Raw genomic sequence first — 23,228 nt, 5'->3', positions numbered from 1 at the left:
AGTTTGTCCTCGGACTTGATCCATCCAAGGCAAAAAATCTGACATGCCATAGCATAACATTGGTCCGAGGGCAATCCAATGTTTTGTCAGATCACATTTGAGACTGAAACTATGGCCATGTTCATGCTTGATAAACTATCAATATTCGATCATTGGAGGTCCCACTCTCAGCACCGACGCAGATCAGCTGTGTGAAGGGCTTTAGGGTATTGCAGCCCCTTCAGCTTATGTTCCTGCAAGCCGTCAACATACTAGGGGTTGTTATTATTTAACACAGTCTTGAAAAATATTTTTGCAGAATACGTCAAATGTAATAATAGATACACACTACTACTAGAATAAAGAGTAGAAAAGACGATATAGCAAATTATTAAAATGTTACAAATTTATTGAAATATGATTAAAAACATGTAAAAAATACAAAACAAGCCATAAGAACCACACAAAAGAAGAACACACAAACAGAGACCTATGGACAATGCCAAATGAATATTTGTAAGTCAGGTATGTTGTAGAGGATTAGTGACATAAATAATACTGCTTTAATGCACAGACAGATGTAATAAGCCTGACATAATAATTATATGTGCAAAAAAATGCTACAAAAAGTGCCAACTAGCAAATGCTAATAAAGTGTCCAGTGCATACTATAAATACATGAAACTGAATGCACCCGCCTGAATGACCAATGCTAATGCAAGCTATCAGATATGGTGAATAGCAAAAAAGTAAATGATCTACACTCACCGGCCACTTTATTAGGTACACCTGTCCAACTTCTTGTTAACACTTAATTTCTAATCAGCCAATCACATGGCGGCAACTCAGTGCATTTAGGCATGTAGACATGGTCAAGACAATCTCCTGCAGTTCAAACCGAGCATCAGTATGGGGAAGAAAGGTGATTTGAGTGCCTTTGAACGTGGCATGGTTGTTGGTGCCAGAAGGGCTGGTCTGAGTATTTCAGAAACTGCTGATCTACTGGGATTTTCACGCACAACCATCTCTAGGGTTTACAGAGAATGGTCCGAAAAAGAAAAAAAATCCAGTGAGCGGCAGTTCTGTGGGCGGAAATGCCTTGTTGATGCCAGAGGTCAGAGGAGAATGGGCAGACTGGTTCGAGCTGATAGAAAGGCAACAGTGACTCAAATCGCCACCCGTTACAACCAAGGTAGGCCTAAGAGCATCTCTGAACGCACAGTGCGTCGAACTTTGAGGCAGATGGGCTACAGCAGCAGAAGACCACACCGGGTACCACTCCTTTCAGCTAAGAACAGGAAACTGAGGCTACAATTTGTACAAGCTCATCGAAATTGGACAGTAGAAGATTGGAAAAACGTTGCTTGGTCTGATGAGTCTCGATTTCTGCTGCGACATTCGGATGGTAGGGTCAGAATTTGGCGTAAACAACATGAAAGCATGGATCCATCCTGCCTTGTATGGAGCATCTTTGGGATGTGCAGCCGACAAATCTGCGGCAACTGTGTGATGCCATCATGTCAATATGGACCAAAATCTCTGAGGAATGCTTCCAGCACCTTGTTGAATCTATGCCACGAAGAATTGAGGCAGTTCTGAAGGCAAAAGGGGGTCCAACCCGTTACTAGCATGGTGTACCTAATAAAGTGGCCGGTGAGTGTATGTGTGCATAAAAATACTGAACCAAAATAAATATATGTGCACAACAAAACAAAATGATGAATGAACAGCACTGATCATTTCATGAAAGATAATATAATAAACGCTCTCCACATGATGAATGGTAAACCGTGATCAAATGAATCACACAATACATATAACCAGCTGACAATTGTAAAGTGCTGAGTGCTTAGTGCAGACGCATAATGCACAAAGTGTGCCAATACAAAAAAGGGAATGATTCCCTACATCACAACTGCAAAGCCGCAGATCTGGTTGCTACGTGGAGAATGAGCGCAAAAAAACAGGAGAAATATGACCATACCTGACTGTGAATAGATATGAGCGGTCCCAAATTGTGCGTGTGCTCTCACCCCGACAGCGCCGTTTCGCTAATGCTTCCTCTATGGGGCATTTTTTTGCACATATAATTATTATGTCAGGCTTATTACATCTGTCTGTGCATTAAAGCAGTATTATTTATGCCACTAATCCTCTAAAACATACCTGACTTACAAATATTCATTTGGCATTGTCCATAGGTCTCTGTTTGTGTGTTCTTCTTTTGTGTGGTTCTTATGGCTTGTTTTGTATTTTTTACATGTTTTTAATCATATTTCAATAAATTTGTAACATTTTAATAATTTGCTATATCGTCTTTTCTACTCTTTATTCTAGTAGTAGTATGTATCTATTAATACTAGGGGTTGTGTTGGGTATTTCAACATCGTTCCATTGAAGTGATTGAGACAACAATGAAGTACTGCTGCTGAGTTTATCCATGCAGAGCAACCCATCCATGTGCTTGATATTGGCACCCTTTCACATCAACGTTCTAGCCCCGGAAAACCTCTACATATATAGAGTTTTCCCCCTCAAACAGGTATGAATGACTTTTTATACAGTTTTCGGGGTTTCTAGATGAGTCACATATTGAACAAGGACATTTTACCAGTTTTAGTAGGTTAAACTGGCTAAATAATGGAATAATGGCTTCATAGCTGAATGAATTGGAAAATAAATAAAATAATTAAAAAAAAGAATAGCCCCAGAGATGGTTAGACTTTCCTTTCTCTGTGTGCGACATATAATGACACAGCCCTGCTCTCCTCACGGACTTCATTTCCGGCATCTACTGTGATTACAAGAAGGGAAAGGAAGCAGTGCTGTGTGTTATCAGAAACAACTCTGCAGCTCTCATTCCACAGCATTGTCAACTCTGCTTTACTTCCCCTTCCCGTACACTGACAGTACCATGAGATGAGAGCTGCAGAGGTGTTTGTAATGACACACAGCTCTGACTTACTTGTAGTCTTATTGAATGCTTCCATATATTTAATTAAAGGGAAACTGTCACCTGAAAATATGCTATGAACCTGCAGATGTGGGGTTAATCTGCAGGTTAACAGCATTGTGAACCTGCCCGGTGCTGACACTTAGACCCACGCTGCCGGTAGGAAATTAACTTTATTCCCCTGACAGCGTTCAGTTTTCAATCAGGGGGGCGGTGCCGGCGTGGGTTCAGTCACCGCTGTATGTATAGAGATCGGCAGATGCAACTGCACCCACAGCATTAACTGACAACTCAATCAGCATTAGGGTCGGCTATCAGTCAGTGCTGGGCCACAGTTACAGCTGCCACTCTCTATACACAGAGTGGTGACATAACCCACGCCAGACCCACCACGTGAATGAATCCGAAATTCTGCCAGGAGTAACTTACATATTAGAGAATTTTCTCTGCCTAAAAAGCTCAATATTCATTTTTTCAAGCATTATTTACAAATATATACAGATAAGTAAATACTATAAACAAGTATATTTTATTTGCACACATATATACTGTATATACATATATAATCACACAGTAGAGAGTGGCTGTGTGATCCAGTGCAGTGAGCGGGCACCAGACGGGAAAGATGGATGACAGCACGCCTGCACTGACACTCTGCACATGCGCGTGCCTATCCAGCTTCTGCAGTGTCAGTGAGAACATGCAGAGCCGGAGAATCAGTTTAGGCAGTTCTTGCTCTGGGCAAGTGAGACCTGTCAACCAGACTAAGGGGAGATGCCCGGCATATTTATACAGGGGGTATAAATGAATGATGCACTGAGCCATTGGTCTTGCCAACGTTGAATTGAGGTCTACTCTTTTGCAAATGCTATAAATTCATATTTCTGTACAATTACAGAAATGGAGCTCTATACTGCAGGTATGAGTTTTATATTGAACTATAAAAACAGTTTAAATCAAGTTTTTATGGTGAAAGTCTCCCTTAAATCAATTTTCTTAGGATGCAAAAGAGCCTCCTGCCCATTTCTGTGTCCTTGGGAAACTAAGTAAAAAAAATCAACTATAATATGGGGCAGCAAAGGGCAATTTTTCACAGGGCACCATTAAACTTAAGGCTTTCTCATGTTGCAAAGAGCAGGTACTTTATGTTCTCTGCTTTTCACTTCCCAGAAAATGATGATCAAAAATCAGCCATTATATTTTATTACTGGCCCCTCTAGTCAGAAAGCTATCTTCAGAGAGCTGAGGTCAATGATTCATACCGAGGATGTTCTACAGTTATAGGTTGTGCAAAGGTTCAGTGCTGCGATGGTTATTCTTCAACGTATTCATAAATGATGTAGAGTACAGTCTTCACGGCACTGCCGCCATAGGAAATATTTACAGACTGACCTAGGCACGATTGGGCGTTTACCTGCAAAGTAAGGATCCACGAAAATACATGCAAAGTGATTCACCTGGGGCAGGGCACACACAAAAATCATGGGGCCCCATAGCAGAAGTTCTAATTGCCCCCCCCCACCCCAAAAAAAATAAAATACGGTAATTGTCGGGGTCACAGAAGAGCATATCTCACAACTTTCCAGCCTTTACATAGTCATTTTCCTTCTGCTGAAGTCCTAGATTCCTGTCTCATTACCCCCATAAAGTATGATGCCAACAACACTGACCCCCAAACACAGTATGATACACCTATGGTGAATTCCTCCACATGCACATGACCCTACTGTACCCCACCTCAACTCCCAAGGCAAAATGTGGTGGCCCTAAAACAGTATGATCCCTCAACTGTGACTGTCACACGGCCTTCCATGCAGTATAATGGTCCTACATACGATATAATCCCTCCACACAGTATGATGAACCCCAAACAAACCTTCATACTGTATAATTGCTTGCATACAGTATAATGTCCCCCACCTAGCCCTCAAAATATAATGGCCTCACATAGCGTTCATATAGTATAATTCGACCCCATTATTCTCCATATAGTATAATGCACTCCCCATGTTCCTGCACATAATATAATGCACTCCCCATGGTCCTCCATAGAATATAATGCACTCCCCATGGTCCTTCATAGAATATAATGCACTCCCCATGGTCCTCCATAGAATACAATGCACTTCCCCTGGGTCCTTCACACAATATAATGCACCCTCATGGTCCTCCATAGAATATAATTAACTCCCCATGGCCCTCTATAGATTATAATGCACTCCCCATGGCCCTCTATAGATTATAATGCACTCCCCATGGCCCTCTATAGATTATAATGCACTCCCCATGGCCCTCTATAGATTATAATGCACTCCCCATGGCCCTCTATAGATTATAATGCACTCCCCATGGCCCTCTATAGATTATAATGCACTCCCCATGGCCCTCTATAGATTATAATGCACAACCCATGGCCCTCTATAGATTATAATGCACTTCCCATGGCCCTCTATAGATTATAATGCACTCCCCATGGCCCTCTATAGATTATAATGCATTCCCCACGGCCCTCTATAGATTATAATGTACTCCCCACGGCCCTCTATAGATTATAATGCACTCCCCACGGCCCTCTATAGATTATAATGCACTCCCCACGGCCCTCTATAGATTATAATGTACTCCCCACGGCCCTCTATAGATTATAATGCACTCCCCACGGCCCTCTATAGATTATAATGCACTCCCCACGGCCCTCTATAGATTATAATGCACTTCCCATGGCCCTCTATAGATTATAATGCACTCCCCACGGCCCTCTATAGATTATAATGCACTCCCCACGGCCCTCTATAGATTATAATGCACTCCCCACGGCCCTCTATAGATTATAATGCACACCCCATGGCCCTCTATAGATTATAATGCACTCCCCATGGCCCTCTATAGATAATAATGCACTCCCCATGGCCCATGGCCCTCTATAGATTATAATGCACTCCCCATGGCCCTCTATAGATTATAATGCACTTCCCATGGCCCTCTATAGATTATAATGCACTCCCCATGGCCCTCTATAGATTATAATGCACTTCCCATGGCCCTCTATAGATTATAATGCACTCCCCATGGCCCTCTATAGATTATAATGCACTTCCCATGGCCCTCTATAGATTATAATGCACTCCCCATGGCCCTCTATAGATTATAATGTACTCCCCATGGTCCTTCATATAATATAATGCACTCTCCATGGTCCTTTATAGAATACAATGCACCCTCCATGGTTCTCCATAGATTATAATGCACCCCCCATGATCCTCCACAAAATATAATGAACCTCCATACAATAACAATAGTACTGTACAATAATAATCTTTATTTTTATATAGCGCTAACATATTCCACAGCGCTTTACAGTTTGCACACATCATCATCACTGTCCTCATTGGGGCTCACAATCTAAATTCCCTATCAGTATGTCTTTGGAGTGTGGGAGGAAACCGGAGAACCTGGAGGAAACCCACGCAAACACGGGGAGAACATACAAACTCCTCGCAGATGTTGTCCTTGGTGGCATTTGAACCCAGGACTCCAGCGCTGCAAGGCTGCAGTGTTAACCACTGAGCCACCATATACAGTGCTAACCACTGAGTCACTGTGCTGATCCTATACAATATAATGCACTCTCCATAGTGCTCCATAAAATATCATGAACCTCCCATGGTCCTTAATACTTTATAATTCACCGCCCCCCCCCATGGTCCTCCATAGAATATAATGCACCCTCCACTGATTTAAAAATAAATAAATGCAATACTCACCTCTCTTCCTTTCACCCGATGCTCCAGTCTCCTGAGCCTGTGGTGTGAAGCATCGCACATCTCAGAGCAGCGGGCACCATGATGTCATTACAGAGTGATCATAATCCAAGTCTATGCTTCTTTGTTTATTGCCCATCACAAACAATCAAGCCAACGTAGCTATTGAAATGAGCATGTCAGCCAGCCCCCTTCACACACAGCACTGGCCATATGACGACCCTGTTGATCACAGTGCTGCAAATGGAGCTGCCAAACATGGGGCAGAAGTAGATGCTGAAGATGAGGTTAACTGTGATAATATAAGGTGTATCAGTAATATAATAATATCTTAGTATTCTAAGCTCATTTAAGTACAGTATATGAATAATTGGACAATTTTTCTAAAGTTTCTGGGCCCAATGCAAAATCTGCATGAGGGCCCTATAATCCTAAAATTCAGAATATTGTCACCAAACTACTATTCACTGTGAGGTCACCCCAAAAGATGATTAAAACCCATCTGTGACTGGTTCATTTTTCCACCACCGTATTTTCAAATTCTGTAAATATAATATGCAAAAAAAACGCAATACGATGACATATTGCTTCATCTTACTTTTTAGGATGTAAAGAAACCTACTATAATATCATGGAGAACAAAAAAAAAAATTACAATTTCTTTATCATCTAGTTGCTACTATACTGAATAGACTTAAAGCGATTGTCCAGGACTGAATAATGGATATGTCAGCGATAATTTTGTCCTGAAAAACCCCTTTAAACTGGATTTGTCATCAGATTTCACAAGACAAACTGCATAGATTATTAAATGGATTCTTAAACCTGATGACGTTGTTGTACTTACTATGAAATTAATGTAAGAATGGTTTGCTTAAGACCTCAAATTAAAATCAGCATTTTAGATGTCATTCTAGACTTACAAAATGTTTTAATGTTAGGCAGCAAAACTTTCCTAAAGAATAAGAAATACATTCTAACGTGGATTTTCAAAGGAAGTACACCAGCTTCATTAGATCTAAGAGCCATTTAAAAATGTATACAGTTAGTGCCTTGAAATCTGATTTGCTTGACTGTTGTGCATTTCTTTCTGTGAAGGCAAAAATAATCTAGGAATGTGCATAGTAAAGGAGCATGTTTCTAAGCAGAGGTAAGATGTAAAAAGAGAGTGATTGTTAAATCACGCATCAATCTTAAAAAAAAGACTGACGAAAATGTTAGAATATGTTTTTAGGAAAAGAAAGAAATGAAAAATGTCAATAATTTAGCAGAGTAATAGTACATCTGAAAAATCACATAGCAATTGTGCCTCACACATGTCCATTTACCTGCAGGTGTGGCCAGGAAGGCTCAAAATTTGGCTCATCCTCCTCAGGGTCAAACTCCGGGTTGTCAGTTGGCGGCAGTGTTCGGAATATATTCACCGAGATCTGGAGAAAAAGCATAATGTTAGGAGTATTACTCCTGGAAATTGTCTTTTTATTAAACTTATTAGACTCTCAGGTCTCCTAGGACTGTATCCAACTCATTTCAAGCTGTAACATAGTCTCATAATCCAGATTTACCCTAAAGTTGCTGCTGCATTCCCTACCTCTGCTTTTATACAGGCTTTAATAGAACTTCATGATTGGCTCTGCTATACCATGTGATATGATAGCTACAAGATATTACGTGAAAACCTGCCCATTCCCACCTGAGGTCTTGTAAGTTTTCCCTAGCTGATGTAATCTCCTGCAGTGTGTAACATAGCAGCAGGCATTTTTTTGTGGAGATTCATGCAAATCGAATGGTAAAGTAATCAAATTCACTATGTCCAGTGAATTTCCAGAAATCCAACACAGATTAAATCTGTTAGGTCTGATGAGGCTATTGTACTTACTATTAAGTTAGAATGACTCTGTATTCCTTTATTAAAGTCCTGCTGCTCACTATTAAGATTAGAATTTTATGAGTCCAACTCTAGCTGGATCCATGAAAGGTTCATTTTAATTTAAGGATTATGTAGCCATTCTGACATTGATTTTCAAAGTAAGTACACTAGCCCCGTGCAGTTTACATTTTAAAATCTGGAGACAGATCTACTTTAAAAATCTACAGTATAATGATATGGGGGTATAAAATGATTTGAAATTCTATAATTTAGTTTTCATTTGTTACATTACAAAAAATATTAGTGAAACCCCTCACAACAAAGGGTTAAATTGATTGTTATGACATTTTCTAAGACATTATATTAGGAAATAGTGACTAAGGGTACGCTCACATCTGCGTTTAAAATCGGCGTTTTCAATGTTCACAATATTCCATTAGGCAGTGTTCATCTGCAAGTTTTTCTTCACCTGGAATTGGGGTGAGGAAAAAATTGCAGCATGCTGTGTATGGCTATGTAAAACGGCCAACACTTACCAATGCAAGTCAATGGGTGCGGGAAAAAAAAAAATTGCACGTGTGCCCTCGATTTTGACACACCCATCTCATAGGAAATCTGACATTTCATCAGTTGATTACAGTAAATTCATAGCTTAAACCGTCAGTCAGAATAGAATAGAAAGAATAGACAGAAAGATGTCTAAGTGAGATATAATAATCAATTAATAATAATAATCAATTTATTTATTTCAGCGCTTTACAATTTTTACACACATTATCATCGCTGTCCCCGTTGGAGCTCACAATCTACATTCCCTATCAGTATGTCTTTGGAATGTGGGAGGAAACCAGAGAACCCAGAGGAAACCCACGCAAACACGGGGAGAACATACAAACTCCTTGCAGATGTTTTCCTTGGTGGGATTTGAACCCAGGACTCCAGCGCTGATAGGCTGCAGTGCTAACCACTGAGCCACCGTGCTGTGCAGTGCATGTGTAACTTACTGTACATGTATTAAGCTAACATTTAAATAAAAAAAAAGAAAATGGTGTTGGGTCCCCTCATATTTATTAACCAGCTGCGGGAAAGCAGACAGCTGAGAGCTGGTTTTAATAGTCTGGGGAGGGGGGGAGGGTTCAATAAACATGGAGCTTCCCAGGCTATTAATATCAGCTCACAGCTGCCTACTTAGCCATCACATAGTAACTGAATAATACCACATACAAGGAACAAATACCATCACACCATGACCAGATCACATATTACCACCACATAGTGACCAAATAATACCACATACAAGGAACAAATACCACCAATTTTTTCTCATCTAGCATCCATATGACATGCGCATGCAATCCGTATGCAATTCGTTTTTAAGTTCGGCTTTTACATACAGTAATTCTGTCATTTCAAACTAGTTTTCTAACTAATAAAACAATCTTGTATACAGATATAACTAGATGATATATAGATGATAGATAGAAAAATGACAGTGAAATATATAATCAGTGCTTTGCATGTGTAGTTTTCTGTACTTGTTTTTAGCTAATAAATAAATAAAAGAAAAAAATGATGTGGGGTTCCCCTTATTTTTAATGCCCATCTGAAAGAAAGCAGACAGCTGAGAGCTCGTCTTAATAGTACTGGAAAAAGGCAATTACCATGGAGCTCCCCAGGGTATTAATATCAGCTCACAGCGCCTTTACTATGTGATGCTAATATGTGGTCTGGTCATGGGGTGGCCGTATTTGTTCATTGGAGGTGGTATTATTTGAGCACTATGTGGTGGTAATATGTCACGGTGTGAGGGTATTTGTCCCTTGTATGTGTTATTATTGATTTTAAAAATTGCATCATGTATGTGACGTGACACATTCCCTTAAAAGTAAAATAAAAAAAAATATACCTAAAAGGAGTGCTGTATATTATGACAAATGTTTAAAAACTTAGAGTAGAGCCCTGTTAAAGAGTCTCCTTGTCATGGTGGGGTTTTAAAAACTCTTTTGACCAAAACAAAAGCTGCTGGCTGTGTATGTGATATGGTGTTCGATGGGAACTGTTAATGTGTGATTGGGGAGGACGCGGTGTAGAAGTGGAGTTTTTCCAAGAATGGGCAGTGGAACTGTGGAAGGTTCGACGGGTGGAGGTGGACTGGGGTGGAGCCTGAGCGGAATCTCAAGGGGGCCACAAAATTTTGCCAGTATCGGACCTGAAATTCCTGGTGGCAGCAACCATTGTTAAGAATAACCACCATAAGTAATGTTACCATGTTGCAGCCATCAAGCCATTTTGAACTACCAAGTATTATAAGCCCTCACTGTGACGATACGTCCCTGTTGCATCTGCTATATAAGCATGCATAACAAAAGTAGTTATTGTAGTTCAAGAAATGATTTTCCATAAAAATATGGAAAATAATGTAATATTCTTTGTAGAACTTTCTTCAGACAGACATCAATGTCACAGTGACAGTGTGGAGAACATTTTAATAAAATGCTTGTTGTTTTTTTAGCTCTGTTGAAGTGATACGGTCACTGTTATGAGGGCACTGTGGCTGAATATTGTAGCTAACATTTAAGGGATCCCATTGCTGGAACTTGTAGTGGCACTGCAAAATAAATGTCTGGCAAGGCATTGGAAACGCTGAAGGGTTATGACGGGTCCTATTGGGATATCCAATTGGGGCACTGAGATTTTAGGTTGCTCTTTTGAAGTGTAATTGTGCGGGCACTTATAAAGAATCATGCGAAAAGATGGACTTTTTTGGAGGGTCATCATCCTTAAAGGGTTATTCTCAAAATCTCCTGGTTGATCATGCTCAGTGCAGTCTATATTCGCTGGCTTCTTGCCAATACAGCTCTACACTGTCTCCAATTCGGAGGTAGAGTTTATTTAACATCTAAGCTGGATTCTAGCAGAACTCCACTTTTCTGCAATCCCCCACAATGTAGTTTTTAATTACTATGCAGGGAAGGGATGAGCTGTGTTTGTTTCATGCTGCTGACAAATCATTTTTGTGAACCTGCAAATTTTGCAGTGTTGATGAATATGGCAGAAGATAATCCTCTGCCATATGCATCAACAGAGAAAAATAATGGCCTGCACTCTGTCCTAATTTGAGGGGCTGGTGTAATGGGCCGGATGAGCCTTAGTCGATATGCTAGAAATTAACCGCACACTGAGGTTTTCAAGTGGTGCAAGAAAATGACGTTTATTAGCGAGAACAAAAAAAACAGTGAAAAGTGGCAGAGCGACTATATAACTGAGTGACGTTTCGACCTATCCCAGATCTTATTTAATAGGTTGTCAATGTTGTCTTTGTTGTGGATGTACACTATATAGGGATGCCTCCCTGGTCGTGGTGATGTGTACAATGGGCTGTATAGTCCTCAAAGAGAAAGCGATATGCTTTAAGATTGTGGATAGCGGAGGCGCTCCCGCGCTTTGCCTCGTGACTGCAGCAGAATCTTAAAGCATATCGCTTTCTCTTTGAGGACTACACAGCCCATTGTACACATCACCACGACCAGGGAGGCATCCATATACAGTGTACATCCACCACCAAGACAACATTGATGATGTGTTTAATAAGGAATAAGACCACACTTTCAGCTTTGTAAAGATGGGCAGATAGACATTAAAAAAAAAGAAACAAAGGTACAAGAGAGAAATTGTATGTTGGCCCATGTCTGTATATTAACAATAACTATGTATTTACTGTGCTTTGTGAAAAACATTATGATATTGCAATTTTATTTGTGATGGTATAAGCCAAAAGTATGTGTCATACCAAATAAAATCTGATGTATTGGGCATTAAAGGGTTTGTCCAGGCTTGGGGCTCAAGTTTGCAGTCACTCTGTGTGACTGCAGACTTGTGAACCCTAACAGCATGCACAGTGTGTACTGTCAGGATTCTCCAGAGTCTAGGGAGCGAGCAGTTATGTGACTGTAACTATGCGATTTGCATACTTCTGGATGCATTCTGACTAGACGTGTCTGACCTTGCTCAATTCACTTTATTGGAGTGAGGTCTCACACATCTAGTCGGCGCATAACAGCATGTGTGAAAATGGAATACTTGCAGTCACGTGCTCGTCTGTGGATGGCACCGGAAAACCCTGACAACACGCTCATAAAGTGACTGCAGACTTGAACCTGAACTCTGGACAACCCCTTTAAGATACTATGCATAGTCAGTTGTGTTCATTTTGAATCTGCTAAAAACGTACGTCAGGTCTCAGTATTTGTTTGAACCATTCACGATTAAACAGGAAGACAGAAAAATGATCCTAACCTGCGGCATCAGCGAGGCATGTGATGCACGTCGTGCCTACTTTCTCTGTATTGTCACTGGTACATCATAAATCAATAGACTAAATATAGAAAAGCTCAGATGAAAAACATGCAGCGTTACATTATTGCTCTTAGTGTATAACTATTACTGTCGTATTAAAAAGTAACACCTCCGAGATGCTTCTTTTGGTAAAGATTTGTCATTGGGGAGTAGGAGGGACGCAGTGATACCTCCGTTTTGGCCGCCTCTCATTGCCTTTATTTAACAAGAAGCAAAGCATTGACTGAAATCTGCCAAGCGGAATTTGCATCGGAGATAGATTTACAACAACCCACACAGCAGACTCTCACCAGGGTCTGTGTAAGAGGGTGCGTGACTTCTGGATAAGGATACGAATAGTCGTGTATTTCTGCAAAAGGCTGACTAATCTAGCATCCTCGGTGGCAGAGATTCGGCAGCGGGCAATTCCCATTCCATCATAGAATCTAACTGTTTTCTATATCCCACAAATCTCTATACAAGATCACCCTGACATGTTTTCTGCCTTCATAAGCCAATGCCCACTATAACCTATCACCGTGCAATTTGTCACAGCAGAATGGACAGAAGACCACCATTGCATCTTCCACTTCTCTGTCATGGTGACATGGGTAATGTGAATATATAGCAATGCTTCCTCCACAATGAGTGATAATGGTGTATGACACTATGCAGTGATTCTTCATTGTTGCCAAAAAAGGAAAACCTTTCCTCTGCGAACATCCACTATTACCTGCTGTGCTTTCTGCGTCCAAACCAGCCAAAATAAAATCAGTATATTATTTTTAAAAAAAATTCCTTTAATTCCTGTGCATGCTGTAAGTTAATTAACTTGCTGGAGTCAAGAAGGTGGAGCCATATAAAGTTGACTTAAAATCCTGCACTTGCTTCGTTGTCCTTTTTTTTCTGGCGCATGTGCAGTGCATTGCGTTGCACATGCCCTGGCGTTGTATTGATGTCATCATTAGCCAATGTATGTTACTTTATTGGAAAAAAAACACTAATTCCAGTTAAACACATACTATATCATCAAGAGAATCGGGTCAATTATGCAAATTACACTCTGATCAAACTCTGATCCGATTATCATCGTAGCACATGTGAGGAGGAGATGGAGAATAAATGTCTCCAACTTCTCCATTGTGTCAGTGCGCGGAAATCAGACTGCACTCAGATGTCATCCGAGTGCAGTCTGGTGATTTGCATGCACTCATGACTTGCATGGCCGAGTGCAATAAATAATCAGATGAAACTCGCTGCGAGGAAAAAAACAAACCAAAAAAAAAATCAGACGTGCGCAGACCGATAGGATAACGTTGGATGGAAAATACAGTGGTGTGAGTAAGCCTTATGATGCAGTGATTAATGATTTTTATTTTTTTATTTTTTTTACAGAATACTGATATTTGGCATTTAAAGGGGTAGTGGTTTGTAGAATTTATCTTTAAGGCCGGTTTCACAGTAATGGAGATTGTCCCTGGCATTTTCCCACGCTGAAGAGTTCATGTGAGTTTAAGTCACCAGGGGGCGCAGCTTCGGTGACGTCACCGCTAGTCACCGAATCTCCGCTCCTAGTATTTCATTCATTCCCCAGTTGTTTACAGCCGGGAGCAGTCGCATTAGCAGCGCTCCCGGTATAAACTGTAAATCCCCCTAGATATGGATTACTGCGTGGGACATGACTGTACGGCGGACAGGTATGGGATATTGTTGCTTTTTTATTTTATGATTTATTGCAGGAGATCAATGGCTTCGCTTGGAATGGCAGAAGACTAAAGATGGATAAACTGTGTATATTGTTTTATTTCATTAAAATACTTTTTTCTTGCTGTGTGTTTGTTTAATCAACCCTTTAATAACTGTAGGATTAGTAATGGATAGGAGTCTTATTGACACCTCTCCATTAGTAAGCCGGCTTAATGTTATCTTACAACAGTAAGGTGACATCAACGCCTCATTACTCCACTTGCCACTGCTACAGGGCAGTGGGAAGAACCGGGCAAAGCTCCAGAATTGGCGCATCTAATAGATGCGTCTTTTCTGGGCAGCTGCGGGCTGCTGTTTTTAGGTTACCTTACCAGCCTGAGAATAGCAGCCCTCACTTCTGAGTTTTGCTGGGTTGGTTGTAAAATATAGTGGGACCCCACGTCGGTTTTGCTTTCATTCATTCTCTCCAGTACCAAAAATATCAGGACGTGTGAAACCGGCCTAAGGCCTGTCCCACACGTCCAGATAATTCCGGTACCGGAAAAATCGGTACCGGAGTTATCTGTGTCCGTGTGTCCGTGAGCTCACGTGGCACATCAGTGTGGCACACGTGTGGCAGCCGTGTGCCGACAGGGTACCACACGGACCGTGCAGGAGACAGCGCTAAAGTAAGCGCTGTCTCCTGCTTTGGGTGCTGAAGCCGCCATTCATTTCTTCTCTCCAGCAGCGTTCGCTGGAGAGAAGAAATGAAAAATCATTGTTTTTTGGGTTTTTTTGCGGTTGTAATAAAGATCTTTGTCATCACCCCCCTCCCACTCCCTGTGCGCCCCACCGCTGGAAGAAAATACTCACCCGGCTCCCTCAAAGCGTCCTCTCCGCGCCGCAGCTTCTCCTGTATGAGCGGTCACGTGGTGCCGCCAATTACAGTCATGAATATGCGGCTCCACCTCCCATAGGGTCACCACGTGACCGCTCATACAGGAGAAGCTGCGGCTCGGAGAGGACGCTTTGAGGGAGCCGGGTGAGTATTTTCTTTCCAGCGGTGGGGCGCACAGGGGGTGGGAGGGGGGTGGTGACAAAGATCTTTATTACAACCGCAAAAAAAACCAAAAAACAATGATTTTTCATTTCTTCTCTCCAGCGAACGCTGCTGGAGAGAAGAAATGAATGGCGGCTTCAGCACCACGCTGGGGGGACAGCGCTTACTGTAGCGCTGTCTCCTGCACGGCACACGGACTGCACACGGACAGCATCCGTGTGCGGTACATGTTTTACACGGACCCATTGACTTTAATGGGTCCGTGTGATCCGTGCGCTCCCACGAACACTGACATGTCTCTGTGTTTTGCACGCGGACACACGGTCCGCGAAAACATGCTGACATGTGCAGAGACACATTGATTTTAATGTGTCTACGTGTGTCAGTGTCTCCGGTACGTGAGAAAACTGACACCGAACCGGCCTAATAGTGTATTCAGGAACATTACAATATATGCCTCCTTCCTTCTATTTTGTCTTCTATGGTCTCTGTGCCATAGCAGACATTTTATGTATTGCATAATGTCTATTTGCCATGATTATGCAAGACAGAATTAGCTTTTACATTGTTGTAGTAAAGATGATTAATTAAAGTCCCTTCAACACAATGTAAAAAAAATAAAATTACTGTATAATGTTTTAAAAATAAATAAAGATACCAACTGAAATACTGAACATGAACAATAGAAATCCCCTTGTGCCCCACACAAAAAAAAAGCTAAAAAATTATATACTGTATATTTATATATCCAAAATCAAAAGAAAAAAGGAGAAGAGCGGCACTGCATGTGTCTTAATGACTTCTCATAGGCTCTAGTCAAGATGCATTTGTGCAGACTTCGGATGGACAAACCATACAGTGGTGACTTGGTGGTGCACCTCAATGAAAATGTGTCCATAAATATGTAGCAATGAAAAAGAAGAAAATGAGGGCACTCACCAATCTTTCACGTTCTTAGTCCTTTATTGCAACACGATCCAGTTAAAACACATGGCCGGGGAAGAGAGAGAGCCGAAGCCCGTGTGAGCAGGCGAGAGACGACAGCTGTTTCGCGCTGTGCTTTGCGCTTCTACAGGTCACACGCTGTAGAAGCGCAAAGCACAGCGCGAAACAGCTGTCGTCTCTCGCCTGCTCACACGGGCTTCGGCTCTCTCTCTTCCCCGGCCATGTGTTTTAACTGGATCGTGTTGCAATAAAGGACTAAGAACGTGAAAGATTGGTGAGTGCCCTCATTTTCTTCTTTTTCATTGCTACGTATATATATATATATATATATATATATATATATATATATATATATATATATATATATATATATATATATACTAGATGGTGGCCCGATTCTAACGCATCGGGTATTCTAGAATATGTATGCGTAGTGTATAGCACAGCCCACGCAGTACATTGCGCAGCCCACGCAGTACATTGCGCAGCCCACGCAGTACATTGCGCAGCCCACGTAGTACATTGCGCAGCCCACGCAGTACATTGCGCAGCCCACGCAGTACATTGCGCAGCCTACGTAGTATATTGCGCAGCCCACTTAGTACATTGCGCAGCCCACGTAGTACATTGCGCAGCCCACGTAGTACACTGCGCAGCCCACGTTGTACGTTGCGCAGCCCACGTTGTACATTGCGCAGCCCACGTAGTATATTGCGCAGTCCACGTAGTATATTGCGCAGCCCACGTAGTATATTGCGCAGCCCACGTAGTATATTGGGCAGCCCACTTTGTACATTGCGCAGCCCACGTTGTATATTACCCAGCCCACGTTGTATATTGCGCAGCCCACGTAGTATATTGGGCAGCCCACGTTGTATATTACCCAGCCCACGTTGTATATTACCCAGCCCACGTTGTATATTGCGCAGCCCACGTAGTATATTGCGCAGTCCACGTAGTATATTGCGCAGCCCGCGTTGCATATTGTGCAGCCCACGTTGTATATTGCGCAGCCCACGTTGTATATTGCGCAGCCCACGTAGTATAATGCGCAGCCCACGTAGTATATTGCGCAGTCCATGTAGTATATTGCGCAGCCCACGTTGTATATTGCCCAGCACATGTAGTATATTGCGTAGCCCACGTTGTATTTTGCGCAGCCCTTGTATATAGCAATGTGGGCATGATATCCCTGTTAAAAAAAAAAAGAATTCAAATAAAAAATAGTTATATACTCACCTTCCGTTGGCGCCTGGATCCAGGAAGCGGTTACCGACGCTTGGGATCCACCGAAGCTCCGCCGAGCCGCTCGCGCCAGGCGCCATCTTCCGTTCCCAGGATGCATTGCGAAAATACCCAGATGACTTAGCGGTCTCGTGAGACCGCTAAGTCTTCTGGGTAATTTTGCAATGCATCGCCGGAAACGGAAGATGGCGGCCGGAGCGAGTGGCTCGGCGGACTACAGAGTGTGAGTATAGCAGGTTTTTTATTTTTTTTTATTATTTTTAACATTACATTTTTTTACTATTGATGCCGCATAGGCAGCATTAATAGTAAAAAATTGGGGACACACAGGGTTAATAGTAGCGGTTACGGAGTGCGTTACCCGCGGCATAACGCGGTCCGTTACCGCCGGCATTAACCCTGTGTGAGCGGTGACCAGAGGGGAGTATGCGGGCGCCGGGCACTGAGTGCGGGGAGTAAGGAGCGGCCATTTTCTTCCGGACTTTGCGCGTCGCTGATTGGTCGTGGCAATGGTCGTGGGCGTTTTGCCACGACCAATCAGAAACTTGGATTCCATGACAGACAGAGGCCGCGACCAATGAATATCCGTGACAGACAGACAGAAAGACAGACAGACAGAAAGACGGAAGTACCCCTTAGACAATTATATAGTATATATATATATATATATATATATATATATATCCCCAAAACTAAGCAATAATAATACGGTATAATAATTCACATAATCGATGTAACGATTTTATGTGAATTTTTTTTTCTTTTTTTTTTTTTACTGCAAATCTGTGTGTGGAGACATGGGACAAACTGCACTGAGCTATGAATCATAATGATTGGCACTGCTGAGGCTAGGAAAAGCTACTCCGGTGTGACATCTATCACAATGCCAGGACGCATATGCATAAAGATCTTCAGTATATGCTGGCATATCAATCCAGGATCTCATCGTCTGTAGTCAGGATGAGCGGCTCCTGCATACTGATCCGTCACTGTGGTACAGGTCTGGCTTGGGTGTACGCCCTTAAAAGAGATTTTCAGGATGAGAAAAAGAAAAGTCTGATTTGTTTCTGAAAACAGCGCCACATCTTTCCATGGCTGTGTTTGTCATTGCAGCTGAACTTACACCTGTTGTCCAGTTAAAGCAAGTTATCACCTATTCGCAGGACTTGTTGATTGATGGGGATCTGACTGCGGATTGGCAGAACGTGGCACTTTTATCCCTTTAAGAATGGAACGACAGTGTGCATCTGCAACCTGCGCTCCATTCATTCCCTACGGAGGTGGAGAGCGCTGTGCTCAGCTTCTACCAGCAGCCTCATACAGAATAAATGGAGTAGCGGTCGAGCGTCCAACCTGCTGCGCCATCTTCTAATGGGCATTAAAGTACAATCGGTACAGGTCCCAGCAGTAGGACATCCACCAATCAGCAAGTTGTCACTTATTCTGTGGATAGATGAAAACTTGTTTTCACTGGGCAACCTCTTTAATTCCCATTGAATGTATAATGGTGTTGATTAAAAGGAATCTGTCAGCAGGCTTTTGTTATCTAAACTGAGAGCAGCATGATGTAGGGTCAGAGACCCTGATTCCAGCAATGTGTCACTTATTAAGCTGTGTGCTGTAGTTTCCTTGCCTCCAACACGAATAGTGAGGGAGAGGATCCCAGCTTCCTTTATTTTTGCTCCTCCTCTTCCTCAAGTGATGCTGAACTGCAGCGCAGATGCCCATACCTCACAACTTTTGAAGAAGAGAAAGAGGGACAAAGTTTGTGGCACGCTCAGCGTGCTGTGGTAAATTTTAGGCCACGCCTCTGACCACACCCATTTCACAACTAGTCACAGCCATATCCACGCCCCAACCACATCCATTTAGCACTGCTGATCACACTGTTTCATAAACAATAATTATAAACAAAAAAAATATGGCCACACAGTGCTCCATACTGTGTAATGGCCACACATTATGCTCTATACTGTATAATGGCCAAACATTATGCTCTATACTGTATAATGGCCACACATGATGCTCAATACTGCACAATGGCCGCACATGATGCTCCATACTGTATAATGGCCACACATGATGCTCAATACTGTATAATGGCCACACATGATGCTCCATACTGTATAATGGCCAAACATTATGCTCTATACTGTATAATGGCCACACATGATGCTCAATACTGTATAATGGCCACACATGATGCTCTATACTGTATAATGGCCAAACATTATGCTCTATACTGTATAATGGCCACACATGATGCTCAATACTGTATAATGGCCACACATGATGCTCCATACTGCACAATGGCCGCACATGATGCTCCATACTGTATAATGGCCACACATGATGCTCCATACCGTATAATGGCCACACATAGTGCTCCATACTGTATAATGGCCACACATGATGCTCCATACTGTATAATAAGATGTATAACTGTGTGCTTAAGTCTAAAACTCTGGGCAAAACCGTCAATGAAAAAGACCTGGGTGTATGGGTGGATGACAAACTCATATTCAGTGGCCAGTGTCAGGCAGCTGCTACAAAGGCAAATAAAATAATGGGATGCATTAAAAGAGGCATAGATGCTCATGAGGAGAACATAATTTTACCTCTATACAAGTCACTAGTTCGACCACACTTAGAATACTGTGTACAGTTCTGGTCTCCGGTGTATAAGACAGACGTAGCTGAACTGGAGCGGGTGCAGAGAAGAGCGACCAAGGTTATTAGAGGACTGGGGGGTCTGCAATACCAAGACAGGTTATTACACTTGGGGCTATTTAGTTTGGAAAAACGAAGACTAAGGGGTGATATTATTTTAATGTATAAATATATGAGGGGACAGTACAAAGACCTTTCTGATGATCTTTTTAATCATAGACCTGAGACAGGGACAAGGGGGCATCCTCTATGTCTGGAGGAAAGAAGGTTTAAGCATAATAACAGACGCAGATTCTTTACTGTAAGAGCAGCGAGACTATGGAACTCTCTGCCGTATGATGTTGTAATGAGTGATTCATTACTAAAATTTAAGGGGGGACTGGATGCCTTTCTTGAAAAGTATAATGTTACAGGGTATACACTAGATTCCTTGATAAGGCGTTGATCCAGGGAACTAGTCTGATTGCCGTATGTGGAGTCGGGAAGGATTTTTTTTCCCCAATGTGGAGCTTACTCTTTGCCACATGGTTTTTTTTTGCCTTCCTCTGGATCAACATGTTAGGCATGTTAGGTTAGGCTATGGGTTGAACTAGATGGACTTAAAGTCTTCCTTCAACCTTAATTAATAATAACTATGTAACTATAATGGCCACACATAGTGCTCCATACTGTATAATGGCCACACATGCTCAATACTGCATAATTGTAAATATAATTTGGCCTGCACTCTAAATTTAGATCGGGGTGCTGGTGAGACAGACCGTAAGGTCTAGTATCAGTATTATTGAAATCCACCGCACTCCCTGTGTGGAATATCTTAGAAACAAAAGGATTTTTTTTAAATTTGCTAATTTATTCAAGTGAAAAACAGAAAATCAAATGTGACAGATCAAATAGTAGGCAGTATAAGCGACTGAGTGATTTGACGTTTCGACCCTCCCGGGTCTTACTCTAAAGTCGCACTTAATCCAGGATTTATGAGTGGCTCTTATGGTAGTGAGGATGTTATCCCTGTAGTGTCAAGGGGCAGGTACAGTCTTTTTGATACCAAGTATGGCCTGATAGTTGATTTCTCTCTGAGTATGACCTTGCTGAGGAATAGCAGCGGTGCATCAGCGACGCTGATGCACCGCTGCTATTCCTCAGCAAGGTCATACTCAGAGAGAAATCAACTATCAGGCCATACTTGGTATCAAAAAGACTGTACCTGCCCCTTGACACTACAGGGATAACATCCTCACTACCATAAGAGCCACTCATAAATCCTGGATTAAGTGCGACTTTAGAGTAAGACCCGGGAGGGTCGAAACGTCAAATCACTCAGTCGCTTATACTGCCTACTATTCAATACTGCATAATGGCCACACATGATGCTCCATACCGTATAATGGCCACACATGATGCTCCATACTGTATAATGGCCACACATGATGCTCCATACTGTATAATGGCCACACATGATGATCCATACTGTATAATGGCCACACATGATGCTCCATATTGTATAATGGCCACACATAGTACTCCATACTGTATAATGGCCACACATGATGCACAATACTGTATAATGGCCACACAGTGCTCCATACTGTATAATGGCCACACATGATGCTCCATACTGCACAATGGCCACACATGATGCTCCATACCATATAATGGCCACACATGATGCTCCATACCGTATAATGGCCACACATAGTGCTCCATACTGTATAATGGCCACACATGATGCTCCATACTGTATAATGGCCACACAGTGTTCCATACTGTATAATGGCCACACATGATGCTCCATACTGTATAATGGCCACACAGTGCTCCATACTGTATAATGTCCCCATATGATGCTGCGTACAGTATACTGGCCCCACATGATGCTGCGTACAGTACACTGTGTTCCAAATTATTATGCACATAGAGTTTAGGAGTGATAAGGTTAGAATTTTTTTTGTTTGTCATTTAAACTCATTGATGGTGATGTGTGTCAGGGCTCTTTATATCACTGAAAGCAATTGCAGATACCTGTGCAAGGTTTGGCAGGTGTGTCCAAATAAAGGCAAGACTACTTAAGAAGGCTGTTCCACATAATTAAGCAGCCTACATTTTTTGCCAAAATGGGAAAGAAAAAGGATGTGTTCGCTGCTGAGAAGCAACAAATTGTGGAGTATTTAGGTCAAGGCATGACTACAATCAACATTGCCAAGACACTTCATCGTGATCATCGCACAATCAAGAAGTATGTAGCCGATTCCCAGCACACACGTGTGCGTGCTGATAAGGAAAAATTGAGGACTCTTTCCAACAGGCAATTACATAAGGTTAAAAGAGCAGCTTCAAAAATGCCTTGTCATAGCAGCAGACAAGTTTTTGAAGCTGCTGGTGCCTCCAACGTCCTCAGAACAACAAGATGCAGGGTCCTTCAGAGGTTTGCAGCTGTGCGTAAGCCATCCTGTCGACCACCTCTATCCACTGCACACAAGCAGAAATGGCTCCAGCGGGCCAAACAATACATGAAGACTGACTTCCAAACTGTTTTGTTCACCGATGAGTGCCGTGCAACGCTCGATGGTCCAGATGGATGGAGTGGAGGATGGACACCCCATGAAAACACGGCTAAGGCGCCAACAAGGAGGAGGTGGAGTAATGTTTTAGGCTGGAATCATGGGGAGAGAGATTGTCGGCCCCTTTATGATCCCTGAAGGGGTAAAGATGAACTCCATAATC

At 42.1% G+C, this 23,228-nt stretch overlaps 1 protein-coding gene across 1 annotated transcript in view; it reads right to left on the bottom strand.

The window, feature by feature from the left end:
• The window catches only part of PPP2R5B (protein phosphatase 2 regulatory subunit B'beta), a 98,960-nt gene that overhangs the window by 41,403 nt on the left and 34,329 nt on the right, over positions 1-23,228 (bottom strand). Inside the window, exon 4 of the mRNA XM_077287733.1 lies at positions 8,022-8,123. Coding sequence (XP_077143848.1) covers positions 8,022-8,123 — 102 coding nt within the window. The remainder of the gene's footprint in view (positions 1-8,021; positions 8,124-23,228) is intronic.

The sequence above is a fragment of the Ranitomeya variabilis genome, chromosome 2, assembly GCF_051348905.1.
Source record: "Ranitomeya variabilis isolate aRanVar5 chromosome 2, aRanVar5.hap1, whole genome shotgun sequence".
NCBI lineage: Eukaryota > Metazoa > Chordata > Amphibia > Anura > Dendrobatidae > Ranitomeya > Ranitomeya variabilis.
The sequence above is the reverse complement of the archived record's forward strand: the minus strand, read 5'-3'. Positions and strand labels throughout refer to the sequence as shown.